The following is a 17949-nucleotide window of genomic DNA, read 5'->3' as shown; positions in this document are numbered from 1 at the left end:
TATGCTAGTAAATTTAATCATACAGTCAGCCATAATTTAGGAAATCATGTTTTATTTTTCATTTTCAGGCACTGTTTCCATGGTTTCTGACTTCTCTGCACAGATGTTATATCAACATGTACAAGAATTGCAACCCATCAGTATTTCCTTTTAGTGACGTCTTTCCAATCTAAATCAGCTCCTACTAAAAATTGGTGCTACAAGTAAAAATATACTTTTAATTTGAGATACATGTTGCCTGACCGATAAAGTATATCAGCCTTACGCAAAAATTCCAGCCATGTTTACTTGACTTCACTACCAACAAATACTCTTCTTGAATTCAGAATGCTTTCTAAAGCAAGCTTTCTACCTTATCTGCAATCCTTGACCTAGGTCTGATCCAATACACTTACCAGCAGTAATGGATATAAATAATTGTGGTAAAAAATAACGTACCAGAATCTAATAATCTAGAATACTGATCACTGAGCTCATTTGTTTTCTGAGATACACAGTGGATGCAGCCAACTTCCCTACTGCACTTCAGTCCCATTCACTGAGGCAGAAACCACAGTAAGTAACTAACTGCCATCAGAGTTGTCTCACAGGAACTTTCAGGGTGGCAAGATTGGTGAGACAGATTGCTTTAACTAAATGACAATTTGCAATGCCCGGAGTGGGAAGTAGTTGAAGCACAGCTATGGTGACAACTGCTACTGCTCAGGACATGCTCTCCTGACTTTTCCCAGCTACTTCCCTCATGCAGACCTGTGGCACGAGCAGGCACTATATTTGTCCTTTCTTAACCTGCCCAATACAGTTTTGGTATGAAAGAGGGAAAAGAAATATTTCAAAAGAACAAAACTAAGAGTTGCATTAAGGCAGATTTAACTGTATCACCAAAATCAGCTCTTGCGCAATTGCTCAAGAGGTAGAACAGAAAATCCAGAGGTGGCTGAAAAATTCTGGACTTTCAAAACTTGGATGAATATATGCAAAAATAAGTTGAAGAATAACTTGGTTTTTCTGGGCCATGCCATGATTTAGTTTCCGTTTCATAACACTCGTGAGGCTACCTACATTTGGGCTTGAAAAGTAATAGTGGTGTAACACATCCAAAATATTTGATTGCCAAGTTCTAAAAATCCACAGTGATGATTATGTCGGATAGTGTATGGGGAACTCAAATTAGCTCATGGGTTGTGCTGGAGACCACTGTATTCCAAGCAGGACAAGTGCTTTCTTGACATTTGTACGCACCTACAACAACTGTCGTTATGATGTGTAGCTAGTAAAAAACGTTTGAAAATAGTTTCTATTAGAGACTGGAGAAAGATTCCAGAAGTACAGGTGGGATGGGATTCTGTAATACATACAGAACTAAAAGGAAGTAACACGGGTATTTAAACAAAAACTACAAACCTTCTGCAATCATATCCTCTATCTCTGTGTCCGATGAGTTGTCTGCATGTTTTGCATTCTGCAAGTCTGATTCAACACACACAACACTCATGATCTGACCCTCCACTAGCAATCTTTTTTCTGCAGGCTGTTCTACCAGCAAAGATGAACGACTTACCTATTGCAATAAAAGCAAAGCAACAGTGATTAACTGAACAATGAATAACTGAAAATAGTATTTGTGACTTAGCAGTTGTAACTGAGACTAGAATCACAGTTTCTACTCCCTATCAATGAATCATTATTATATAGTGCCAAAGCTCTAAATACCATCTCTCAAAAGACTCACTCCTGCTCTGCAGTTTGCAATTACATTTATGAAGGAAGAAACACATTTTATCTAGAGAAATGAAGGAATGGGAAAATAAGAGACATTAAATTAGTTAATAAGACAGGCTCATAGGTTTTAAACTCTCCATTTGTGGATGTAAAATTTTCGACAGTAATTTTCACCAGACACAACACTGATCACACCAAGCTCAGCATGGGGCTTGTCAGTGCTTTAAACAAAGTTCTAACATTTTAGAATTTTAACACAGACTCATACTCAGAGCTTTAAATTAAGGTATCAGTTAAATTGAGGTGCCTAGGAGAGGAATGTAAAACAAAGTTATTGCAAATGCTAGCCTAAAAATCACTCTCTGTAGTTATCTCCAGATACAACCTCTGACTTAACTGTATTTCCATTTTCATTTAGTACCTTGTCATCCAGCAATACTGGCAAGCCAAACAGTATCACGAATTCCAATTATATATGAAAGACAGTACCAACAGTATATAAGTATACTGAATGCGGTAGGAAACATGTAACCAATCAGTGGAAAAAAGGTTAAAACCAACATGTGAAAAATTATTCAAGATCTAAATAGCTACTAGCCACAAAAAACTTCACCCTTAAAACCAGTCTGCTTCAAAAGTTAGTAGTAAGAAACTCATAGCAACTTTTACACTTACAGGGAATGGCTCTAACCCCTCCTGAATCACAAAGCCTTCAATAACATGGGTCAGGATCTGTGGTTTAACAATAGCCTGTGGAGGCTTATTTTCTAGGCTAGGAATGCTATTGGGCATTGATGTGCTGTTGCTCCTTGTTGTTGCTGCTGGAAGCAAAAGAGGTGGTGGTGGAATAGAAGCATGTGAAGGATCAGACGGAGATTTAATTACTGAGGCACTGACTGATGATGTCACTGAAGGCAATCCCCCATGTTCTGAAAAAAAACCAAAGTATTTTGTGGTTTTATCACTCATGTCCAACCAGTGGCTCAGAATTCTAGAAATAAGAAGAGATGAACACACCCACATCTGCACCCACCATCCCATAACACAGGTTCTTCCCTATGGTTTATAGATTTTACCTGCAAAACAACATGCTTTTCCTTATCAGACTATTCCACAAACAGTTAACACAAAATTTTCATTTACTCAGTATCTATGAACTATAATCTTAGTTGACCATTAATTACCTACATAAATCACAGATCCATAAGCCAAAAGCACAACCCAGTATTTTTGAACATTCTATTCTCATGACTGAGCAGCTGAAATATTTCTAGAGAGAGTGAATTCAGACATGATTTGAGCCTCAGTAGCTTGCAGGGTCACAAGTATACACAACATCAAGCCTCTAAGCACCCAATTATATCCATAGCATATCTATCTATCTATATATATACACATACACCCTGTAACACATAGAGAGGGTATATATTTGGAGATTTAGCACATCAGGGAAGTTACATCAGTTTGCAGGACAACGATTGATACAGGCATGTATATGGTACAATACAGTGAAGAAGAAAAATTTTAATTGGTAGCTTTTGCATTAGAATAGCTCCTTACTGTGGTATACGTGAAAAGAAATTGTGCCAAAAAAAGACTCATACAGTGTAGTCAACCACTCCAACAGCAACTTCTTATTGCTGACTCGAATTCCAGAGCAGTCAGCATATTTTGCCAATATGACACAGCTATCAGTTAAAGATTAACTGGAGACTGACATTCCTGTTAAGATTTTGTATAAAAGTATATATTAAAAAGCTCAAATAAGCATTTCCTGTGCTACATATTATCCAAATACATATATAAGCTATACCTCTGGGATCGAAACATTTGTTCTATCACATGGATTTCAAGCATATTTCATATGGTTTTTTTTTTACTTAAAAAATTGTATCTCTAAATTAAATTAGAAAAAAAAAGATTTTTCCTTTAAACCATCAATAACTAGTAGAAGTTTCTAAGCAGAAGAGCTACTTTAGTTTTATATTTGTTCTCACCTGACAATGGATCTTCTGAAGTAAGTGCCTCTCCATTCCCCAAGTTTATGGCTGGTGGAGACAAAGTAGGTGGTGTAGGTGTTCTAGCCATGTGGACACAATCTGATTCCTCAGGCATTTCTTCTTCACATACATTCTCCACTTGGTAAATCTGCATCCAACAAACTATTGCTTTAGAGAGAGTTCCATTCTATCTTAATACCTTAAAAGAGTTGCATAAATACAGTTTTTAAAATAAATTACCAGTTAAAATGTGAAAATATGCTAATCTAATAAAATACTAGTTTCCAAACTGCATACAAAACAATGAACTTTGAGGACATCACAATGCCTTTGAGAGAAAAATTTCAGAGGAAAAAGAAGTATTTTGTTATAAATAGCAAAATATAAAGAGACACCGTTCTATCAAACAGACCAGAGACCTTGCCTTATCTTTATGGTTTGATGTATTTTTATCTACACATAGACACTTCTAGCTATTTAAACACTTCTGCAAAATGCAAGCTTTGTAACATAACCATCATCATATGCCCATTCATTGGCAATGCAGAGGTAAACCCATCTGGGCTGCTGCACTGTGTCAAGATATCGCTGCCTGGGTGCAGAACCTGGTGGTGAAGGTACGCCATGTAGATGCCCATGTAATCAGGAGTTGGGCCACTGAGGAACACCAGAACAACCAACAAGTGGATAAAGCTGCTAAGATTGAAGTGGCTCAGACGGACTTAGATTGGCAACATAAGGGTGAATTATTTTTGGCCCGGTGGGCCATAACACTTCAGGCCATCAGGGCAGAGATGCAACATACAGATGGGCCCGTGATTGAGGGGTGGACTTAACAATGGACACTATTGCCCAGGTTATTTATGAGTCATTCAGCCAAGTGGACTACTTTAGACAGTCTACAAGTTGCCCTTTATCTGATACAGCAGTGTAATCCAAGTGAGTATTTCAGAAGAGTACACCAAGGCTTTCAAGCTATTGCTAGACTAAGGTATTTTCCTGAAAATGGCTGACGTAAATTTATGTGAATTACTGACAGCCAGTTTAGCAGATTAGGATGTAAAACACCACCTTGTTGAAAGCAAACCTGGCTTCTACTGTCACCCAATTTCTATATGAAATATCAGAGAGCTGAAATTATTATTACCCTTTTAACATAAATCAAACAGCAGACCTTCCTCAATCTGTTGGTAGCCTGAAAAAAGCCTACCAGATCTGTTGATTCTTTTGCTTGCATTAATCTCATTAGCATGTTACCACTAAAGCCTAGCAATGCCAAGTTAGACATCAGCTTTATCTGCATATAATTTTTTTTCACTATTTCACTGTATGTTATTTTAGTTCAGAATGAGTGAAGCTGAAACCTTCAGCTGAAACAAGCTGAAGACATCCAAGACTAACACTGAGCAGTGTTAAATGGCAGTGATGGGGAACACCGAGACGGCATCAAAAATTACCCTATTCTTTTACAAAGATGATCTTTCCAATGTTAGTACAAAATTAATTATCCAGAACTCTATTATCTTAATAATCTGCTATTTAACTTTGTACTCAGTAGAGATGATTCTGCTACTCAAAATTTCAGTTGTCGGTATTATATCTGTATTAACATAAAGAGGTAAAGCTTACAGTACATATGGTATATTTATCAAAATCCAATTTGACATAAATACCTAAGCCTTGACATAATATTTATGCGCTTTTTAAACTTTAGATATGCTGCCATTTCATTAAGAGAGAAGATTTTTAGGTCCAAAAGTTGGACTTCCATGATTCTTGGTTGGTATTTTTGACTGATGATCCATTTTAAAAAGCCTCCCCTCTAAGGGAAAAAAAAAAAAAAAGGAGGAGAAAAATGTCTGTTTTCTTAAAACTTGTTTCTGTTATAAATAGGTTTCTCCTGGCCCTCTGTCTAGCACTTGGTTTAGCTCCCTCTGAAGCCAATGGGCCAGACTTACAGCTCTTTGGAGAAGCTGAGGATAAAGAATAAGGACTAAAGTATTACCACTTACCACTGGAGATTGAATTGGTACTGATGGTTGCACTTGAAGATTTACTGCAACAGTCTGTGGTGGTGGAAGAGTTTGAAATGGCAGCTGGACCAAGGCTTCAGCAGCAGGAAGTTCTTCCTCAGAAACCAAAGTGTTTTGAACCAAAACCTGGCCCTGAGACAGAATTTCAGGCTGCACTTGTAAAGACTGTACAGATTGCAATGGCAGTTGTTGAATCTGGGTTGAAGATGTTGACAGCTGAGGAGGAGCTGCAAGAGGGATGGGTGCAGACTGCAAGGCTGAATATTGCTGGTGCGGTGTTGAGGACACGATCTGTTGGCCTGGGGAAACTAAGCTGGGCTGATCTACTGACCCTATATGTACAGCAGGGGAAGATGGAAGAGGAAGATGTGATGGAAGATTAAGTGGCTGTGCAATTGGTCGAACTGGATTGGCAGTAGTTTGCTGAGGAGCAGTCTGCTCTGGCTGAAGAGCTGCTGGCACAAGGGAGTTTGCCTGCGATTGAATAAGTGCTTGAGGGTGAATAATTATTGTGGGTGATTGACTAGGGGAGTGAGAAGGTGGAGGGGATACCACTACTGACTGCTGAGCTGACTGGGATGGAGTAGGAGATAGTGTTAGAGGTGGAGGATGCATGTGAATAGGTGAGCAATGAGACTGAACACTGCTGGGACCTGGAGGAAGACCATGGCTTGGGAGTGGCAGACAGTGCTGCGATGGAGGGGGTTCCTGACCCGAAGGAGTCTGAAGTGCAATTGGCTGGACTTGCTGCTGCTGCTGCTGCAGTATCAGCTGATGATGAGAAATCTTTGGAGGTGGTGAATGAAGTGGGATCTGCTGATGTTTTACTAGAGAATGAGGTTGTAATGGAGAATATGAAGCTGTGAGAGAGGGGAAAAAAGTGACAATCAGTATTTATTTCTTTAAGTCTGGAGAAGATTATTAAAATATTAAAAGAAATTAAGTTTCTACTTTAAAGTAAGACCAGCACAGTTTCTGCAACCCTCTGACCTATGTTTAGAAATATCTTCTTTGACAGCATGTAGTACACAAGAATAATTAGAGGAATATATCAATTTCCAAAACATAGCAATGAATAAAGGAATACAGCCATGTTTTTTGCATGTACATACACATACATGTACCTTCTATATAAAAGTATTCAAACTTATCTTTTTGGTGTTAGCTCTAAGATTATTGCTGATCCAGCCTTCACTTACTTAAGTATTTAATGCAACTTTAAATGTATTTAATGTTTGCTTTGTAGCAGACTGGAATGGAAGAGATAAGAATTTCACAGACAACAGGATTTGTTGATAACTGCTAAGTTAAAGTTTAGGTAATACCATTTTAAGAGACTAAATTCATACTGAACTCTAGGAATTTTGTTTAAACCGTTCAAAGTATTTGCCTGATCTTGAACACACAAACTGAAAGGTATGAACCTAAAAATAGCACAACTTCCAGAGATACCGTATCACCTTTAAGTGAACCAGCAACTCATTAGTAATTCCTTACAGCACACACACATATATTTTCCTCCACATGCAAACCTCTTCTTGCTTTGTTGTTTCCACTTGAGAAACAACTCAGTTATGTTGTCTTAATTATTTATTCTGCTAGTGAAGATGGATTTTTTCCTTACAGAAGTGAGTTCTAAAAGTATTAGGGCTCAATAGCTCAAGAATGTCTGCCTCGCAGTCTCACTCCTCTAAAAGCTACCATTAAGCCAAGCTAAATTCCACAGAATTCAGACCATTGTCTAGACAACAGTTACTCTTTCAAAATAAGGAAGCTAAAAATGCAAATATACTGCATGTAATTGCATGCTTAGTTTGATTTTTCTCTTAATACAAACCACTAAGATTCTTGCGGACTATTACCTACGGATTTATATAAGTATTTCATATAAGAACATTCTGATGATACAGACAAGACAAAAATAAAAAAGAAAATCCACAAAACAAAAAACCACCAGCAAAAGAGATCTTGATGACAGCAAGAGGCTTGAGGGGGTTTGAGCCCACATACTGCTTCCCAGAGACCAGGGATGACATGTCCTGATAACATACAGACCAGTACAGTAAAGAGAATCATGTTTGTGCTGTGATTCAACTGTGTATTGCAACTACACTGTGCTTTTACTGTGATTTAAAACCACTGTATTATCACTCTGCTAAATTAAACTTCTGCATAACATCCAATATCAACAAATTAGTAAATTTACTATGAAACATTCAACTATCTTTATCTGGAACACCTAAAAGAACCTGGTCAGGGACCATGGGACTCCAACACAATCATAATACACAAAAAGCTTTAATTAAAATATCTTTCTTACAGCTTAAAATATCTTTCTTACAGCTCCATCTTCATCCTACCTGGTGTTATTAAGTGATGTATGCTTGATGTCCGTGTGACTGGTGTACTCCGACACTCTGGAGTTGGGCTCTCGCCTTTTCTATTGCTTTCTGAAGCATCTGGTTGGCTGCCCTTGGAACTGCTTACAGGTTTATTAGGGCACAGAGACAATGACTGAGTTTGACTGCTGCTCTTTGGTGGGCCATTCTGCGAACCTGACAATACACCCAACTTCTGACTGCGCAGTGTCAAGTTCTGAACCTGGGGAATGAGCAAAATGTGAAACAAACAAGCAAACAAACAAAACCAAAAACAAACCCATACCAAAAACCACCACATATAAATACTTATGACAAATATCCAGGAAAAAATAGAAAAAAAAACCAAACCAACCCAAACCCACTGTTATGTAATGCTCCTCATCCCATGTGATCAAAATACATGAGAAGTTAAAAATCTGCATATCAAAGTATCTTCTAAGCCATAAAACTTAAAGAATGGAGATCATAAATTACTTCAGTGATAAAGAAAATACAGAAATTATCTTTTCTTTTTGAACTTTTAAAAGAAACTGAGATTGTTTGTTACATTAATTTGACTTAAAACTTGCATTTTTTCCTCTGTTATTGTGCCTTCAAAGACAAAAAGCATCTTAAGCAAATGCAATTCTACTTTTATACAGATGCTGCAGATGTGCAGTGGTCTAACTATGCTTCCAGAGACTAACATAAACCAGACCCTTAGGTAGTCAGTAGTCAATGGGATCAGAATCTAATGTATGTTATCCATGTCCTAACAAACCTGAGCCCTTTATTTCTACAGTGATATTAATGTCTCATGTATCATGATAAGAAGGTACAAAAGGATTGCCTTCTGAAGTGTAAATCAGTCAGTGGTTATTTTCACCAGTATCTGTTTTATCACAGCCAGATTCTGTACATAATGATCTGAGCTTTCCAATCCCACATGCTGAGCAAGAATTTATTTTCCAGGATAAAGACTACCCTTGTAACACTAATTTACATCACACTTGACATGAAAAAGAGGACTATTTATTATCACCATCCACTATTACACAATCCCTCTCTCATTCAACAGTCAGTACGTGTACAACGAACAGCTAGTTTACATTTTATTTCTCACTGTTCAGTGTCTTACCACAGGACGCTTTCAAATTTTGAACTGAAGACAAAGGTGTGCTTCTTTATTGGCATTCATAAAGCATTTACTGCAATCCTATCTGTGAGTACAAATCAACCTTCAGTACACCTTAACAGATAAGTAATTTGAGATGTCCAGGTCATACATAAGGGGACACATAAGAAAATAGTATGAAAGCAAAAGTGAGGAAAAGTAAGTAGGAGAGAAGTGTCAGTTCACCTAACAGGCCATGTTAGACGTGCCATTGAGACCCTGATAATCATTGATGATCTTATGCATTTCTCTGGAATTTCTACATGGAAGATGATACTGTGAGATCACTACACTGTACCTTGACAAACATCTTGGTTAAGTGTTAACATACACATCTATACATGTAGTATCATAGAATGGTTTGTGTTGGAAGGGACTTTAGAGATCATCTAGTTCCAATCCCCTGCCATGTGGGGTTCCTTCCACTAGACCAGGTGTCTATAACTAAATGCATTTTTTTCTTGTTAACTGGCATTGCCTACTTGCTCAGGTTTGCTTATACAGTGAACAAAGACATTTCTTTAAACCCAGCTGAAACATTAAGGACATATTTATAACAAGGTAAGGAAAATAAAGTGTACCAGTGTTAAAGCTTTTCCATTGCATCCCTGACTCCAGACGAAACTCTACCTTTGCAATGTCATTGCTGCTATAGAAACTACCAGACAACCAAGGTTAACAACATCTGGCAGCAGTATGGAACATTGACAGAAGAGAGGAAAGGCTTATGTTTGCCAGAATCACCACAGCAGACCATCTGACTAATGCTCTATAATCTCCACTTCCCTCTGCAATAATGTCTCAGGAGACTGCACAGTTGGGCATGCTTGTGCAAAGCAGACCTCTAAAACCCTGCAGTACATACAAGACTGTAAAGCGATACGCTTTATTGATGTCTCTACATTGAATGCAAAAGACAAAGATACAAACTCAAGAAAAGCTGCTAGCACATCCAATAACCTGTCCAAACTTTCAAACTTTATCTGCAAAATCCAGAGGAAGAAAGGCAGCTGTGATAAAGGATAATGAGGATAACTCTATGACTGAAGAAGCAGTCTGTTTTTTCAATGAAAACTCAACTGATAAACTTAACATTGTGAGCTTGCTCAGCAACATCCTGCATAAACACACAGTTGGATTCCAGCAAGCTTTGCCCATCTCACCTTCCTACTGTAAAAGCAAAGGGAAGACAAGCTTCAATGATTCACCATTATCTCAGAAGTGACTCATCTTCAAGGTCTTTAAATCCATCAGAATCTTCCAAAGGGTCAGCATAAGGTCAGAGAATATTCAATGGGTATAATTTACTTGGATTTCTAAAAGGTTTTTAGCAAGGTCAGTTAATCAAAGGCTTTTAAAGAAACTGCTAAGATAGAAAAGCAGCTCTCTCATGAAAGCATAAATTTGTTAGATAGATGTTCACCACCAGAAGACTGACTAATACGTTCAGTAGTGATCTGTACAACAATGTGCATTTTTTCCAAATTATAAAGAAAAACAGTGAGCAGTGAGAACATGGTACAAGTTCAGCTGATAACATGAAGTTATTCAAAGTAATAAAGATGAGAACTAATTACAAAGACCTAAAATGTCGTATCCAGGTTCCAAATTTTGCATATATACATAATCGCCTCTAAATACGTGATGATGGCAAAGAGCATACTGAAGTTATATATAACCAGTAACCATGAGTAGCTCTTACAAGCAAGTAAACTTAAGTGCAATGTTTCTCTGCTTTTCAGTTTTGGCGCACTTTACTGGACATACTTTTAATAAATTTACACAAACTCACCTGAGTAGCTCCAGACTGACAGGAAGACGAGGAAGACGATGAGACAACAGGAATGTCAGACTGGACAGCAGCCACAGTGGTCGCAGGAGTAAAAATAAGCTGTTAAGCAAGGAAAAAAAAAAAAAAATCTGTAAGAGACTGACACTTTGAAAATATGTGAAAGAAACACAGTATTTTAAAGAGATACACATAATTTACATGTAGTGATGTACAGCTTGTAAGATTTACATTTTACTTTTAGATTAACTTAAACAACCATGAGTTGTTCTTTGTGTAAGTGAATAAAAGTAAAATAGTTTAATATATTTGTTCTACATATTGAGAAAAATCTTTCATATACATATACACCCATCATCTTTTATACAAGCATTTTAAAGAGGGCTTTCCTTCCAATATTACAAATGAGTGAAACAACAGCAAGAAAAAGTCAATAGAGCAGCACAATATCTGCTATATTAAAGAAAGAGAACTCAGATCTTCCAATCTGTCAAAATGTTGTTTAACAAGCAGAGTTTTTATATGGATTTTAACTATGCTAATTTAGTTTCATACTGAGAAAAGGTATATTATCTCTGCTCTTGTGAGACCTCACTTGGAGTATTGTGTGCAGTTCTGGTGTCCTCAACATAAAAAGGACATGGAACTGTTGGAACAAGTCCAGAGGAGGGCCACGAGGATGATCAGGGGACTGGAGCACCTCCCCTATGAAGAGAGGCTGAGAAAGTTGGGGCTTTTCATCCTGGAGAAGAGAAGGCTGCGTGGAGACCTCATAGCAGCCTTCCAGTATCTAAACGGGGCCTACAAGGATGCTGGGGAGGGACTATTCATCAGGGACTGTAGTGACAGGACAAGGGGTAACGGATTCAAACTTAAACAGGGTAAGTTTAGCTTGGATCTAAGGAAGAAATTCTTTACTGAGAGGGTGGTGAGGCACTGGAATGGGTTGCCCAGGGAGGTTGTGAATGCTCCATCCTTGGCAGTGTTCAAGGCCAGGCTGGACAGAGCCTTGGGTGACATGGTTTAGTGTGGGGTGTCCCTGCCCATGGCAGGGGGGTTGGAACTAGATGATCTTAAGGTCCTTTCCAACCCTAACTGTTCTATGATTCTACGATTATAAAACCAACCTGAAATTACTAACTTCAGAATACCAGCACACCCAACTATCATTAATTTCTTTATAGGCAATACAGCAAAGACAAGTTTTACGGAAAGCTTTGAAGAGAGACCATTAGTTAGCCTTCCACATTTTTAAAGAGATCTCAACTGTGAGGAGCAGCTATGAAAAAAAAATATGAAGGTTTTTGTCTGGAATTGAATGGATGTGGTGATGAAGCTGGTATCATTAGCTAGCTAGAGATATGAGTTGACCTTTTTATAAAAAGATCTTGGTGATGAAGAAAATACTTTGATTATGTTAGCTAGAAACACTGAAGGACAAGTATGATGTTTGAATTATCAAGGCTAGCAACAGCATTCTAAAGAGAAACTAATAGGGTAAGTTTCACTCTTGAAATTGGGGTATAAAGCAGTTATTCAAATAAGCATGGGATTTGACATTAAGAGTCTGGATGAAAATTCAGTGTAAACAAATAGGAAAAGTTTATCAATAATCCATGTCACTGAGAGTGACTGCTACTACAAAACCCAGCAATGGCATCCCCATATTGCTTCAGCTACTAAGTTGTTAACACATATTGAAAGACAGGGACATGAAATTAACGTGTAGTTCCTGTTCTGTTAAAAAGTACTAGGTGCATTCAGCATCTAGCTTTGTTTTCAATCCACAGACTCAAGAAATCCTTTCCCTGGCAAATGAAAAGGATTTGATCTTTAAATCCCTACTTCAAGTTATACTACTTTTCCAATAAACATGTAGGAAAACAATAGCCAAAGAAAAAACCACCTCATCTTAGCATAACAGCATTGCTGCGCATCTTTAAGAAAAATCTCAGAAAAAGAAGAAAGGATTTATTTTCCCAAACATGCTTCTTTGGTGCAACTCCTGCAAGAACTCATGCCTGAATCTAGTTTTATATATCACTGCAGTCACAGACCTCTGGCTCTGAATCTCAGTGTAGTGTAACAATGATTTTTCATATTTTAGGTAGTTGAACCTAACACTAGAGCACTCTGGTCATCAACTCACACAAGCCATAACAGAGTCTTTGGCCTTTACGAAGTACTGATTGGTACCAGAGCATTCATGTAGAACTTCAGCAATTTCTATGAATTCCCACACAGATTGTAGGGTTCAATTTATGTGAAACTAGAGCGAGTATTAATTTAAAAAAACCCACCATAAACAACAAAACAAAACCAAAAACCAACCAACTCCCCCAAAAAACCCAAACAAAAAGCCACATAAAACCCCAACAAACAGCTTTTTTTTTTTTTTGCCTATATTGACAGGGGACTGCAAAAATCTGATGAGTTTCACATCAATCTGAAGAGAATGAAAGCTATGTATCTAACCTGATTTCTGAGGACAGTAATGCAAAGAACAATCTTAGTTAAATATAAGAATATTTTAATCAAGAGTCAGAATTCCGAATGTTATCAGTGTCTTGGAAAACAATTTACCTCAAACATAGCCAGGCTCCAGTATGCCCTTCTACGCAGCCAGAAAAAACAGGTGTTCTTTCTGTTTTTCCCCACATATGATCAATTTAATAATTGTGGTACAGCCAGGCTAAAAACACATAAGCAAATTTCACCAGAGAACTAAGCTACAGCAATCCTTTTACTTCTGGTGTCTACAGTGTTTCGGGAGATATGTATTCACGTATTGGTAACTAAATTCTCAATGCTACCTGAAACTAAAGAAAAGTATTTATAAATAATTTATAGAAACAAAATAAAACCTGAAACTGTTAAGGGGGCTGATGTGTACACAGAGATCTCAGGGAGGGACCAAAGCCAGCTTGGCTGTAATTGTAATCAAAACTCACCATTTGAGCTCGCAGATACATTTGAGCCTGGCTTGCACTCAGGGTTGGAGAGGTGCTCCCCAGCAACATAGTCTGTTGGGTAATACTGCTGCTGGTGGTGTTGGAGGTCTGTGAACGGCTTATTATCTGTGCAGGTGTAGGAGAGGTGGAGAGGTTAATCTAAGGAAACAAAAATATTGCTTCTGTCATGGAAATTCATTCATCCTAGGGTCTAAAGCCAGAAAGCCTTTGACAAAACTGGCAGGGGCAGCTGAAATCTCTGAACTGCAGAGGTACCAAGAAAACCATATTGAGCCAATCATCGCAAACACTGGTGTCAAGGTTGTACATTTTAAATCTTAAACTGCAAGCAAATGCTTTGCAGTAAATAATAAGCAGTTGATCATAAACAATGATATTACGAAGTCTGAAAATTATACCTCATTGAAATAAATGTTTGCAGAATACATAGCATGAGCTTGCAAAATTTTTCAAAAAATACCTGAATTTAAATATTTAAGCATCTTTAAATGTTAGTATTATTTGACTGGACTGGTATCTTCTATTATGCTTGTTATGCAACCTGATCAGGACACTTCTTTGTGCCACCATACACAGACTTTGATTCCTCATTCTACATATGCACATTTAAAAATGACTAGAGACTAAAACTTTCTATAATTTTATATTAAATGCTTCTCAGCAATTGCTCTTTATAGCACTTACTCAAACAAAAGTTATTGTGGTTTTGGTTTGGTGGGGTCTTTTTCCATTTTTTTTTTTCCCCCTAACCAGTCTAACAGAGTTAAGTGCCCAGCTCTTTTTCATCACTTACTCAAAAGATTTCCTTGAAAAATCCCAGCCCAATTATTCTGTTAGTTTAACATCAGATATCTTTAACGATTTTCCCTCTTAAATTTAACGAATTAATGATTTTACTTCTAACAGCTGTAAGCCAAAGCAATGCTATGAGAGCTTAAAAAAAACATACAGTTAAGTCACTGAAGCTATGCACTGAAGTCATGAACAGCTTGAGGGAATGATTAATAAGCAGGATGTCTGTAGGACTAACAAAGTCCTACTCAAGACAACTGTAAAACTGCACATAAACTGCAAATTACATGTCTGAAGATGCCGCTTAAAGAAATACAGCATGAACTGAACACAGAACTGCTAATAACTGAAACTTGAGCACATGCCTAGAATATGGATAAAATAATTGAAAGTGCAAAGAAGATGCATGATAATAAGATGATAATCAATAAAAGAATGAATGCTATAAATATTTAATCAGTTTATTATACATTTTTGAGCATTGACTTAGATTCTTTAGATTTGGTGCTCTTTAATTGCTGATACACACGTAATGATTTTAATGTACAGTAGTGCCCTGAATTAAGAAACTAATGTGAAAATACAGTCACAAATCATGTAAGAAATGAAAGCTCAGGGAGTGACTGACTCCTGCAGTGGCCTAACAATCACTGGTGCACATGGAGAAGGCAGCTGTCTCTCGGAGTACCAAGATAGGTCTGGAACCGGGGAAGGCTCCAACAGTGGCCAATGATACTGGCTGACACCACATGTCAGGATGACTGGTGAATGCTGGAAGCACAGCCATCACCTACTACAGAGTTGTCATACTTCTATTTACTGTTTCTGTAACACTAATTTTAACCACACCAATTTGAATACTAAAATCTTTTCTCTTTTTCCAAGTAGGTAAATAATAACCAAGAGGGTTTGAGAACGGATGGAGGGCTTTGTTCAGTTACGTACCGAGGTCTGCGACATGCTTGACTGCTGAGTGACATTCCCAGTGGGGGAAGTACATTGCCTCCCACCTGACAGGCTTGCCTAAATAGCGAGAATAGGTGTCAAATACTGAAATCAAAAAGTGTTTAAGTGATGTTCATATCATTGCACAAACCATCAGAAACATCCCTCTCTATCATTACCTTTTCTCTGAGTTAACAGTAAAAATGCTTTTCTCAGCAGAATTAGTTTACAGCAAAGATCACTCTGCACTACGGAATGCTATCTGCAAGGTGGTAAATGCCTTGAATTCCTATCCAATTTCAGGCACTTAGAATCTTGCAGATCAAGACTTGAACGAAAACCATCAGAGGTAAAGTCTATCAACCCGTTAATGATGGAGCTAACTAATCAGCTCGCTACCTATGGTGCTCAGAACTTAAAATGTGATCATTAAAAGCTGTAATTAATTTTTTTTTATTATTGAGCGATCTAAAAATAAATCAAAAATTATAAATGCTGTAAAGAATACCCTTATATTCTAGAATGATAACGTATGTATGCAAATCTATTGTCTGTAACAGTACACTATTCCAGCCCTTCAGATGAATATCTGGACAGTGATTTAGATTATGTATTAAGAGACTGCATACCAAAATTTCTTAGCCTTCCCCATCCTGATTTGCTTTGCTCTGTCTTTGCAACTGTACAGGCACACACAAATGCATCACAAAAAAACCCCAAAAAAACAGACAAATAAATATATGACCACAATTTAAAGGTAAAGCTATAGAAGAAAAAGCCAGGAGCACAGACAAGTCAGTGCCAGTTCTAGCAACAAACTGGTTTATCCCTGAAGTCTTTAACTTTGTTTTAGCATTTCCATTGTAAAATCATTAACAACCACCTATCTCTGCAAAACAGTATTCTCAATCTGAGGTCAACTGAGATCAAAGGAAATTTTTCCACTGCTTGAATTTTCAAAATGGGTCTCTTCTCCAGTGTTCACTAATGTTAAAACTGTGCTTCAGAAATGAAATGTCATTTTCTTTCTACATTTCCACACACAGAGTTAAAACGGAATTTTGCCACAGTTATAATGCAGCCAGATGTGTGGCAAAACATACTAAGATACCAGATGTTCATTATTTTTATTTGCTTTCACTAAGATACATTGCTATTCATTGCTTTCCCCATCAACTTTTAGAGGAAATAATGGGATGGAGATTGAAGTGGCCTATTTTTAATATTTACTACTGTTTGATGGTTTACATGATGCATCATAATGTATGCAATGAAGCGTGGAATGGTAGCCTACTGGAGCATGTATAACACTAGACAAAATCTTCCAAATAGTTTGGAGGAAGATACAATTTAAAATAACAAAGTCGTTACAATATAACAGTGACTTATTGTGAGGCATTAAGCTCAGGCACTTAAGCTGTTATTGTTTGACAATGCTCTAAAATTACAGTCCTACTCTAGAAAGTAGTATACCATTCTTTTCCAGCAATCTTCACTCTCACCTGTGGTACAGTTGCCAGACTCTGGAATTGGGTACTGCTTAAATGCTGCTGCTGCAAAGCAGCAGTCTGCAGCATTAGATGCTGCTGTTGGGCTGCGTACATCTGCTGGAGGTACTGAGCAGCTGAGCTAGGAGGACGATGCAAGGCCTGCTGAATAACCTGTGATGAATCAGTAGGTTAATTAATTACAATTACAAAGTATACACCACACTGAGATGATGCGGAAGTTTAACAAGGGAATAAAACCAAATAAATCCTTTTCATACCAATCACATAACACTGAATTTGCTCCATCACTGAGCTCAACCAAGTCACAGAATACAGTCAACATATTCACATTTTCAAGAGAAGCCTGACAATCAGTTGACAATACAGCATCATTCATGACACCACACCCAAGCCCCTTAGGTTCCTGTCAACAAATCCTGCATAACATTCCACTTTTTGAAAGATCAGGATAACATGTGAGACTCAATCATCAACCGCAACAGAACAGACCGTACCATAGAGAATTTGAGAAGACCTAATTTAAAGAACAGCAAGAGGGGGCTGGATCCAAAGCAGCAGTAACACAGAGATACCTCCAGATCTCTAGTCTATGTTGGCCAAACTGCCAGCTTCATTTTGTGTAATTTTGTATAGGTTTATGTTAATAAACTA

At 37.6% G+C, this 17949-nt stretch overlaps 1 protein-coding gene across 8 annotated transcripts in view; it reads right to left on the bottom strand.

Annotated features, from left to right (window-relative positions):
* Window positions 1-17949, bottom strand: part of PHC3 (polyhomeotic homolog 3) — a 40297-nt gene that overhangs the window by 17319 nt on the left and 5029 nt on the right. For 5 of the 8 annotated variants that reach the window (XR_013957406.1, XR_013957407.1, XM_080623111.1 and 2 more), the window contains 9 exons: window positions 17290-17448; window positions 15788-15865; window positions 14030-14188; window positions 11082-11180; window positions 8116-8356; window positions 5735-6615; window positions 3720-3870; window positions 2398-2651; window positions 1405-1561 (listed from right to left, as the gene is read on the bottom strand). Coding sequence is in view for 6 of the 8 variants with exons in the window: in XM_080623111.1 (XP_080479237.1) it covers window positions 1405-1561; window positions 2398-2651; window positions 3720-3870; window positions 5735-6615; window positions 8116-8356; window positions 11082-11180; window positions 14030-14188; window positions 15788-15865; window positions 17290-17448 (2179 nt within the window). In the remaining 2 variants the exon portion in view is untranslated. Of the gene's footprint in view, window positions 1-1404; window positions 1562-2397; window positions 2652-3719; window positions 3871-5727; window positions 6616-8115; window positions 8357-11081; window positions 11181-14029; window positions 14189-15787; window positions 15866-17289; window positions 17449-17949 lie in introns of all 8 variants that reach the window. The other 3 variants (XM_080623112.1, XM_080623113.1, XM_080623115.1) reach the window with 3 other exon arrangements.

Source organism: Psittacula echo (genome assembly GCF_963264785.1).
Source record: "Psittacula echo genome assembly, chromosome: 7".
NCBI classification, from domain to species: domain Eukaryota; kingdom Metazoa; phylum Chordata; class Aves; order Psittaciformes; family Psittacidae; genus Psittacula; species Psittacula echo.
The sequence above is the reverse complement of the archived record's forward strand: the minus strand, read 5'-3'. Positions and strand labels throughout refer to the sequence as shown.